General features: G+C 28.5%; 1 protein-coding gene across 3 annotated transcripts in view; it reads right to left on the bottom strand.

Annotated features, from left to right (window-relative positions):
• Window positions 1-459: 459 nt before the first annotated feature.
• LOC142318942 (ubiquitin-conjugating enzyme E2 J2-like) overlaps window positions 460-11,995 on the bottom strand; it is a 31,825-nt gene continuing 20,289 nt past the window's right edge. For all 3 annotated transcript variants that reach the window (XM_075355622.1, XM_075355624.1, XM_075355623.1), the window contains exons 5-6: window positions 9,189-9,317; window positions 460-4,940 (exon numbers count right to left, since the gene is read on the bottom strand). In XM_075355622.1, the coding sequence (XP_075211737.1) occupies window positions 4,701-4,940; window positions 9,189-9,317 (369 nt within the window). In that variant the 3' untranslated portion in view covers window positions 460-4,700. The remainder of the gene's footprint in view (window positions 4,941-9,188; window positions 9,318-11,995) is intronic.

Genomic DNA, 11,995 nt, shown 5'->3' with positions numbered 1-11,995 from the left:
AATGGCATAGCCACTTTTAAGAACAAGCAACCCATGTCAAATTTACTAAAAAAAAATAAATGGTTTCTAACTGCCTTCTTCACTAAGCCAAATTATACAACTGCTTAACAGCATGCCAATTACAATAAAATGCTGGTGATATACAGCCTTTTAAGTGATAACCTTGGTTTTTTTCACCATAGGGACTGATGGTAGTATAATGAACATCATTATACTCAAAGAAGATATAACTATCACCTTTTATATGTCACGTGTTACAACTGTAAGACGGACAGGGAGAGGTAGAGTAAAGCAATGAATTAATGTTGCTTATCAGTAAAATGATGTACAGTAACAACCAATTTCATGCTTATTCATATCAAATTCTCTTTCCTTTAGTTTAATTACTTTTAAACATCTTCAATTTGGAAAATCATGAAAGTAAAATAGGACCTAAATTCGAATGAATTAAAACACAAATTAGTAATAAACAAATTTACTTACATATTACAATATAATTTTTTTTTAATATATTAAGTTCTAAAAAAAAAGAAAAGGGCTTTATATAATCATTAAACAAAATATTACAATCCTATATATAAAGTAACATGGTACACAATAAATAAGAAATAACAATTTAAGCAAAAGCTTCCGTTAAAAGTAAATTACATTAAAAACATTTTTCCTTTACTTTTTAAATTGTTTTATTATGCAAGTTAAATCTATTTCTTTAATTGATTGATATATGTCATAAATTTCTTTACAAAATTACAAAAATACTACATTAACTTTGAATTCAATAAGGCTGTAAGTGGTAAAACAAAAACAATTTTTTCTAGATAAAAAATATATTCCTTTAGGTTACTTTTCTTAAGTAATTTAAAATTTAACTTCTAGAATCATTTTATTATACAATTTATATGCAGTTCACATGCGTGAAAGAAAATGGGGCCAATAGAATTTATTTTTCTTTTATACAAAAGCCTTACTGAATTAAAAGCAATAATAAATATGTAAATTATATTTTTATAATGTTTGTTAGTAAGATTTTATAATAATTGTTAGGAGTAATTTATTGATTTTATAATAATTGTTAGGAGTAATTTACTAATAAGATATACCGTAAGCCTTTAGGATTTTCAAAAGAAAATAAACTGGAAAAAATGAAAGTTCATTTTACTTATAAGAACATAAAGGTTTAAATATTTACACTTTAAAATCTCTGTAAATTAGTAGTTTGTATTAAATTTTAAACTGTATATTATGTACCTTGTAAGTTACATATAACCATTTTACAGAATACATTTATAATAGTTTATATTCATTATACAATCTTGAATTATTATCCTTTCTTTAATCTCTGAGAAAAGCTTTTATCATCGATAAATTATTGGATAATTCAGTTGAGTAATAATGCATTAGCTAGCCGTTTGTTTATTTTTAATAGTATTTCAAGCTTTCTTTTCAATAACAATGCCAATCCATTAATTTAGTTAGGATTCCAATGACAATAAACATTAAGAATACCAGAATATACACATGAACTCAACATGATCAACTCTTTCCTGTAGTTTATAAATTAGTTATCTGACTATAAATTCTTTGTTATTGTTATCTAATGAAAGCAGACAATGTTTTTAGTAATAATAAGAAGTTGTATGACCATCAAAAAATAAATACATTTTCTACAAACAATATACAATCAACTCTATGAATTACAGTAAGGCAATTCATAAATGTAAATTATGTATTAAGTAGTATTTATGATAACACTACCATAGAGACTGCTAAAGCCACCATACTTTAAGACTTTACAGTTAAGAAAAATAAACACATCGAATATTCAATCCTATGAATATAAAAATGTACTGGTTAAAGTAAATTTTAAAACTGTAATAACATATCTAATATGCGGGATTAAGTTCAAAGAAAGCATAAATAAACGACCACAAAATCAAAGAGCTAAATAACAATTTTGCAGGTACACGCATACGTGTAGTAATTAATTTGAACTCTTCATACTCAGATCAACTTTCTTAAAACAATTTTAGAAGTATACAATCTTTTACCAGATAAATTTATTTAAATTTCATGAGCAAAGTTCTCATATTACATATGTTCAACTCAAAAAAAAATACCTTTCAGTTTAATTTTTGGATTGGTTGTTCAATTACAATGAATACTTACAGTATAAACAAAAAATATTCAGACACAATTACAAATTTAAACATGGCAAATATAGATATCTCTTGTTGCAATAATATTGATGAAAAAAAAACAAAATACTTTCAACAGAAAGGAAATGTCGGGCAATCACTTTTATACAAAATTAATCATATTACATATAAACAATTATTATTATATATATATATAAAACCATATAAAACACAAACCAGAATTAGCTACTTTACTAATACTCAAATGAAACAAAAATAAGTAAAATCTGATGTTTTCAGTCATTTACAAGCTGTAAAATCATTCCTATCTTATTTCTGGCAAACTCTATGTTCCAACACAATCTTACAATTAACTACAATATTTATAACACTAATTAAAATTATAAGAAGAAATTAATATTGTATACAAAAAAAAAAAACAAACGACAGTTTTTTCTAGTAACTAAACAGTACTAGGAGAAATGCGTTTCATTAATTTTAAAGAAACACACTTAAACATAACAGAACTTAAATTTCTAAATTTACCAATTTCAACTTATTCTTTATATTTTAATCCTTTTTCTGCATATATTTTGGTATGTATAACTTTAGTAATATAATTGCAACTTATCAAAACAAATAGGAAATTAGGATTAAAAAAAACAGAAAGAATTTGTGTCCTTTAATATATAAATGAAATATAGTATTATATGAAAAAACTGAACTCAACCTATTTTACACAATGTCAAACTAAAATTTCTATGCATTTACTACTATAATATATTTACTAACAACTTAAAACATTATTTAATATAAATTATAAAAAATAAACTCATATTTTAGTTAATTTGGCCAGAATCAGGGCAAATTACTATTTTGCTTACAAGAAGCACACAACGTATTTCAAGGTATACTTGAAACAAGTATATAAACTAAATAAGTATAATATAAGCTGTTACTATAATAGAAAAATACTGAATAAACTTACAAAAGCATTGGATGGCATAGATCAGATATAAGTTAAGAATCTAAAGCAAATTCTTTGAATAAAATATACATTTGTTATTAAGGCAGACAAACTCACTTGTAAATACATCCTAAGAGAAAAAAAAATAAAGTGAAAAGTAATTTTTTGTCAGAATCATTCAGATACCACAACAAAATGAGTCTAAATGTTCCATTAATATTAAAAAGTGTTGAATACACAAGTAAAACATTCTTTTACAACTACGTTACATTTTCTATTTATATTCACTTTTTTATTCATAATCTATGCCTTTACAATACTTTTATCATGTTTTTGTATTTTTCTCAGTTAATAATTTTACAATATTTTAAGATAATTGTTTTAGTAATGAAATTACTCAATTTTACATTTATAGAAAAAAAATGGTAAAATAATAAAATCACTTGTAAAGAATTAGTGAAGAGACTGTCTACTAATCTGTAATAATTTGTGGCCTTTAATCAATATTTTGAAGGAAATATACACATGCAATTCATAAAGACCAGCTTAGTATCAGCTAAAAGTAGTTAAATAAATTTTACTGTAAGAACTTAACTAACAAGCAATAACATAAGAAGGAATGAGTAAGTTTTAAAAAAGTTCCAATTTTAAATTTGGATTTTATCGATTGGTTTATACTTGGCCTTTTAGTGACATCAGAAATAATAAACAGAAATAATTTCACCTACAAGATATAACCCACATATATTAAATTTTATGTCAAAGATTTATTCTGATACTATCTTGAAGAGGTAAAATATTGAAGTGACATGTTTCTGACCACCTGGACACTTTTAAGTTCCAGTCTTACATAATACAAAATTATTTTAACAGTTTCAGAAATTTAATACAACCTTTATCTTTTAAGAAAGCTTTTTGGAAGGTAAAAAAATATTAGCGCTTGAAGCCAAATATTGAAGAGAAATATGTAAAAGCAAATCCATAATACAAAATTTATTTATAAAAGATATTTCTGGTAAATAAAATTCTTCATATATTTTCCTACAGTAAACTGAATAATTTTATAATAAAAGTAGAATATAAGAAGTCACAATATTTTTATAACATAAGAATATGTGAGGATACATTCATCATATTCTGCCAATGACTCACTCTATTCAAATAATGAAGATGTTAAAAGAAAAAATACAGTCAAGCTGAAAATTTATTACTGAAAGGTAAAATTATTTGAATATTAAAAAAAATCTGACGTTACTATTTAGAAAATATTAATTACTTTAATGTTTAAAACAATAAACAGATTTTCTAGTACATGTTTTTAAATGTATGTATAATTTAATTAATGATTACAATTTTATTCATAAAAAAACTAATTAACAGTTAATCATTTCACAGTTAACAGGAAATTATTCAATTTGGAATGCAACTTTTTATGAAAAACATATATACATAAACATACATACATTTCAGCTGTTGATCAGTTAACAATGTTTGATTACACAAGAATTATTAAATTCTTGTCAACCTTACAAAAGTAAGGCAGATTTCTCATATATACTTTTATACCACATTATTTGAATACTAGATGTTACAATTAATTACTCGGCAGCTATACTGCGTAAAACGTATTTAACTGTATAGGCAAAAGCTGCAAAACCAATAATGACACAGAGATTCGTAATAGCGCCATATAATGGACTCTGGTCCCTTGGAATATTACCACCAGGACCAAACTGGTCTCGCAATGATGATAAAGTATCACTGGTTACATCCCCATTTGACACTGAATTACTGTGAGCAGTTGCTTTGGCTCTTCTTTCCTGCTCAGTCTTAATTTTCTGAAAAAAAAAAAAAAACATAACTACATATATCATTAATAAACTTTGTTTTCATAAGAACTGATGATTTACAGTAATTTAAGTAGAGAAAATTAAGTCAAACTGAAATGTAGATGATTTTGGAGTAGCTAGTATTAGTTTTGTGGAAAAAAATAAGGGAAAACCCTCCTGAAGAATATAAGTCAAGGATATAGTTTTATAATCAATAATATGAATGATAATTTTATATTAATTACACTGCCCAACAATGAAAATGTTTGGGCTCAAAAATAGTTTATTCTTATGTATTTCCACTTGCTGAATTCAAAAATCACCATAAAAATATCCGATTAGCTCTTGCTTTAGAGATACAATGACGTGTGATATTTACCCGATCTACATTCCAGTTTGGGGGTAAATTCTCTGTTTTTGGAGTTGTCACGCTTGTTAAATGACAAAACAAAATGTTCTCCAGCTATTTGTAGGTTATAAACATTACTACTGTTACTGTGACTGAGTTTCATATTGTTTGTGTTGTAATTAGTACAGAATTTCTGGTTTTCGAGTGCTATTGAAGTGAAAAATTTGTTATATCAAAGAATGTGTAAATTCAGTGAATAATTTTTGTTACATGTGTGGTGAAATAACAATTCACAGAAACGCAATTCAATGCCTCTTGTTAAGACTGCCCATCAGCATTATTTTGGTATGAAGGTAGGGGACTAGGATAAGTCATGGGCTACATATATATGTTGCAACTCTTGTTAAGTTATACAAGAATGACTGAAAAATAAAAAGCGATCTATGGCTGTTGCTGTGCCTATAGTTTGGCAGGAGCCTACAAACCATATGGATAACTGCTATTTATGCTCGACTCCACCTATAAAGGCAGGATTGTCAATGAAAAAAAGAGGAGAACAGTTCAATACCCTAATCTTCTATCTGCTATTCAACCTATTCCATATTCAGATAGTTTACCAGTTCCTATTCCACCCCAAAATTATGAGCTTGAAGTACAAAATGAAAACAGTGTGGAAGAAGAAGAAACAAGCCTTCCACCCTCAGGACTCTGATTTTGATGAAAAAGATGATAAACCACACTGACAGAGTCAAATGGAATTGAGTTATCTCATTCGAGACCTTGATTTGTCGAAGGAGAAGGCAGAATTTCTAGGGTCAAGACTACAGCAATGGAATCTTCTCCACTACAACATAGAAGAACTACATTTCTTGCCATGTAAACATAAATTTACAAATTCTTTTTATTTTAGTTTCATAACCCAGGGTGGAAATCAGCTATTTAACAGCTGATTTTCAAAGTTGAACATTCTAAACTTCAGATTCTACTAAGTTAGGTTACTTTTATGCAGAATTGAATATGAGACAGTGGATACCAGTGCACTGGTGCAGAGAATTCTTCTCCAGATACTACACGAGTCTGCAAGTGACTATTGTTTCTACCAGCTTGCTCATAATCCTTACTAGAAGAGCTGGGTGTTAGCAGGCAAAGCAATACTTCTCCTTATTAGGCTTTAGTACAGGAATCATAATGATCTTATAACACACCATGTTTAAGAAAAACTATGCTGTTTATAAATTTTGCTGTGCAATTTCAATAAATATTTTCATACAAAATTTAGAAGATCTAAGTTTTGAATTATATGATTTTTAAAGTTTTTCATTTAAAAATGTTTAAATACAACCCCCAATGGAATTCAAAGATCTACTTTAATGAAGGAAAACTCCAAAAGCTAGAGAGGTTGCTATTTTTTCTCCTGTTTGAAACTGAGATCTAATTTAAGAAGTATAGTATAGCCTACTTCAATTTTTTGAGTTAGGGTTTCATTTCAACCTTCTTTTTTTCATTTACTGCTTTCAGAGAAAATACACACATATAAAAAAAAACTTTCCGTTTTCAATGTTTACAATGTTGGTCGGCACATTGGACTGGTTTATACTGAGTTCTAAAAACTACTACAATTAGATTCTATTTCTATGTTTCCCACTCTGTACTGGACAGCTCATTATAATGTTCATTAAAAACCAGTTAATCACTGAACAGAGTTATGTTTTTGTAGGTAGACAATAAATAACTTTTGTATACACTAAACTGACTTTTTTTAGTAAAGTAAGTGAACAGACACATATTCAAAGATATCATTTCAAATAAGTAGATCTTTTCTTTCTTTTTCCTGTATAGCCTCTGGGAATTATCATTCATGTACAGACTAAGTTTGACCATTCCTGAGATGTGTGGTTAATTGAAACCCAACTACCAAAGAACAGCGGTATCCACAATCTAGTATTCAAATCTGTATACAAGTAGTCTGTTGAGGTCGTTTATTAGGACTTGAACGCTGGAACTCTCGACTTCCAAATCAGATGATTTGGAAAGACGCGTTTACCACCAAACCAACCCGGTGGGTTAAATAAATAATTGGACCTACATCCAATGAAAAATGAAGTATAGTTTTAACCAGAGATTCTTATACTAATTTCTTAATACTTCTCTCGTAGTGTTGTAACTTAACTTTGACATTCAAACTTTTCTTTACAATGTCTGAATGTGAATTGAAACAAAGAATAAGTATAATTGTTTAAGGATATGTTGACGAAGTTAAATATTTTGAAGAAATTACCAATCTGACTCATTCACACTTTAATTTCTCTTGAATAAAATGGACAGTGTTATAGTTTATTTTTTTTGAATAATATACACTAATAAATAATTACTATTTGTAAGTATGCAACTCACATTCACAGTATAGAGAAACTATGACTTCTGCCACCCAACATTATTTTCACTATTTCCTACACCCACCTAAAAAACATGCAGATATGTGTAACACTCCATATTTAACAGCAGAATATGCTGCCTTCAACTTTGGTAGGGGTCACTATATGACCATCCCTTTGCAATCTGTGACTTAACCATCTTTAGAAGAGTGGTTAATTCACTCCCAAACTAGCCACCCAGGTACAGAATATAAATTTGCTGGCTAACAGTTAAAAGAAAAAAAATTATTTGTCTTTCCTTCAAACAGTTTAACATCAAAATTGCAATGTTTCACAAAACTGTGATGTCTCTAATAATAGCAAGCCTAACCGTAGCTCTGTAATTTACATAACAAAATCTTAAACAAATACTGATGATCCACAAATCCACAACTGCCTGCAGTTGAATTAGTAAAATATCATAAAAATAAAGCATAGAAATTCTCTAATACATGTAAAAAATCCAGTATGAAAAAAATATTATATGAAAGAGTAAAACAAAAACAGTAAATATTCGTTTATTTTTATTTATCTTTTCCAAATCAGATTAAAAAAAAAAACAAAAAAAAAACAGCCATAAAATAGTCATATCAGGAGAGCCATGGCTCTGCTATGTGATTGTATATAATAAATATACGCAATTTGCATTACATAATATAACATGTAGAAAAGATTTCTCTTTGCATCTTACAGATTCCAAAACTAAACCAGTAAGAGATATCCACAGCAAGTCAAATAACCCATGAAACATTTTTTTTTATCAACAGCACAGACTGGATCAGTCAACAGAGCTGAATTCAGGATTAGAATCAGTTTCATTAATTTCATAGTTTTATGGTCTAAAATCAGACTGGTAATGAGACAGCCTCCACCTTTGCATTAGGGCTGATAATCCATGTAAGAGTGCAAACTAAGAGCTAGAGTAAAAATTGAAAGAATTTGGAATGAAACTAATAAATGATTTTTGGACTGAGTATATTATTCCTCTAACTGGAAAGCAGTGTCCAATCATAGATGGTGGAGTAAGATAAGAGGACTGGCTTCGAATGGAATACCGCAGATGAAATAGCAAAGAGAAGGAGAACAAATTTCAACAAAGTTAAGGTAATGATCCAAGGTAAGATTAGATCTAAGAAATGGCTGAAGAAACGTAATGTCTAATGGATACAAAAAGGAAGGAAAGAAAGAGTAACTACATCTATCACAACTGATGGTTTCAGAATATCAATCTAATGAAATGACTTACAAGGAATCTCTTACATGTTATATAAATTATGTGCACAGCCAATATTGCTGTCCAAGATGGTTATCAATGAAGATTATACCATGCAAATTTTTAATGATAAACTAATCTGATGAAAGTAAGAAATATCTGCTAAATATAATTTTAGATTGTCATTAAAAACATTGTCATAGAGCATAATGACAGAATAAACATGTTGCATGTAGTAAGATAATATTTAAAAGATAAATATAATAATAAATTATACAAACTTGAACAAGATCAGGAAAAAGTTCACAGAAATGCCTATCTTTAAGATTGAAGTCAAGGCTTTGAATAGCTAACTGGCGGCGCTCAAGCTCTGATGTTTCAATGCTGCCCAATGTTGGAATTTTCTCAATCTGAAATCACATAAGATGTTTTAAAACTTTAGTCTCTACAATAATGGTAAGGTTACATACAAATATGTACATAATCAATAATAACTTGTCACCGAAGATTAAGACAATTTAAATGATATGTATACTAAAAATTCTTTTTTAACAGCATTTATTATACAATTATAGAGTTATTCCCCAATTTAATATGTTATAGTGGGTTTGTTATTAACACTAAGCCTTCCAACTTAAAGGGTTATTGTAAGCTTCTTGTACTTAATTCTGTTATGTGCTAACAAAAAATTAAAACATGTTTGCACATTTTTATAACTGCTGTAAATGGTAAACCAAATAAATTCTATAAGTTTTTAGAAATTAAATAAAAATTGACTTCAGCAATTCTAGATTAATAAAAATTGAAACGATCAGTTATCATTATGATCAGCAATTGAAATAGTCAAAGACCTTTCATATGAACTACTTGTTTGACTCTCTCCTTAATCCCAGGACATTTTTATCATGGCTTGAAATGTAATATGACCACCGAGCATCTAGTTGAAAATCTTTTTCAAGTTGGAAAATTGCAGTTCTTTGTTCTTGCACAAAGCAGCATCACCAGTTAAATGGTGAAATGTCTGATACATATGGAAAATCTATACAATTATTAACAAATATTAATTTTTTACTTATTTAATGCTTAATTTGTTCTTTTCCTGTGTTTTCTAGTGATCTCGCAGATATGATTTTACTGAAGATATAATAGAAATTTAGATTAAAAACGTAGCTACTCAAACATTAATTTAAAATTCATGTTTTATATTAGTTTAAAATATTAATTTTTGGAGAGGTTAAATACACCTCTCTATAAAAACCATTAATAAATAACAATATTCTTATTTTATGACACAATTTGCTAGATTATACATTAACATGGGAAACTCTCTTTAGGAGTCCACTGACAATTTTCAAGTCACCAGGTACATGAATGAGTGATGAAACACATTTCTAGGGTTATTACATGTAACCCACCGGGTTGGTCTAGTGGTTAATGCGTCTTCCCAAATCAGCTGATTTGGAAGTCGAGAGTTACAGCGTTCAAGTCCTAGTAAAGCCAGATATTTTTACATGGATTTGAATACTAGATCGTGGATACCGGTGTTCTTTGGTGGTTGGGTTTCAATTAACCACACATCTCAGGAATGGTCGAACTGAGAATGTACAAGACTAACAACACTTCATTTACAATCATACAAATCATCCTCATTCATCCTCTGAAGAATTATCTAAACGGTAGTTGCCGGAGGCTAAACAGGAAAAAGAAAGGAAAGGGTTATTACATGTAACAAACCATCCTGTATGTGACCCTGAATTAAACATGAGGATCATCCTTTACTGTAAAGGAGCAATTCTCTAACTGAAATCTATTGAAACTAATGTGACCAACATTGGTTCATAAATTTTCTAAAAAATTGAAATTCCTTACGACTTAAAAAAAACCAGCAATGAAAATGAACAAAAGTAAAATATGAACTTGCTGACTGGATTAAGGAAATAAAAACATAATTTAAATTAATAAAAAAATGTATAATTTATATTTAAAAATATGGTAGTTTAATTTTCTAAAAATTGTAATTGCAGCAGAATGATTGATCATTATATTTTATTTCAAGTGATCATAGTATACATGTATAATTTTAATGCTTAAATAATGAATTATCTATTCTCTTTACAAAAAAAAGGTTGTGACCAAATAGAGATAAATTACTTAGTTTAGATAAATAAATTACGTGATAAAATATTTTTAATTTATATTTTTACGTGATAAAACATTTTTTATCAAATAGATTCATATTTTTTTTGTGGACTGATGATAATTCTTAGCATTAATTTTTTTACTGAAAATTAAGTTAATTATCAATTCATTAAGATTGACTGATTAATATAAAAAGTGTATTTTTTTTTGGCTGAAAAAAAAAATTTTACCTAAACTACTGCCAAAAAATGAGAATCATATATGTTAGAAAAAATTTTGTGTTTACAAACCTATATGAACACAAGAGTGAAACTTTGTAAAAATCTGAGCTGGTAAGTCTTTCCAGATTGAACTGATGTCTTGTGACCCTACCACCTCTTAGGTCTCCTTGTGCAGCAAAGCTCCAAGATGTTCCTCTGACTGAATGCTCTGAGTAAGTCTTGTTTATTGAGCATGTTAGACATCTTTTGTAATCACACCAGTGTCACAGCAACGGTCTTTTAGTTTGATCTTTATCTTGAGTTAAGAGGAAGAAGTTGCAGGGGGCCAAATCTGATTGCAGTTAGAGCATACAATTATTCTTGCACCACAGATCAGGGTTTTCCTACATATTCTCCAAGATGCTGAAGTCTTGTAGAACTGGGTGTTGACAATTTGATCCACAAGAAATTCATGCAGAAGAACCCTGTGAATTTTAAACAAAACACTAAGCGTAGTGTAGGTTGCAGTCCTGTCCTGGGAAGTTTGGAATTATTCACCACAAAATCCTGTCTAGTCATGATTGTAGCCACAGACCTATTTCTTTTGCAGGTGGAGACCCTTAGTGTGAATTTTGGATCAGAGTTTCTTTGCTTTGTTAAGAAAAGATTTGATCAAGACATGTGTATGGAAGCAACATGGTGCTAACAGAAATAAGTTTGTTTAATGCAAACATGTTTAAAATGACATA

The sequence above is a fragment of the Lycorma delicatula genome, chromosome 2 (genome assembly GCF_047948215.1).
Source record: "Lycorma delicatula isolate Av1 chromosome 2, ASM4794821v1, whole genome shotgun sequence".
In the NCBI taxonomy this organism is placed as follows: Eukaryota; Metazoa; Arthropoda; class Insecta; order Hemiptera; family Fulgoridae; genus Lycorma; species Lycorma delicatula.
Note: the sequence above shows the minus strand (reverse complement) of the source record. Positions and strands in the feature narration are given on the sequence as shown.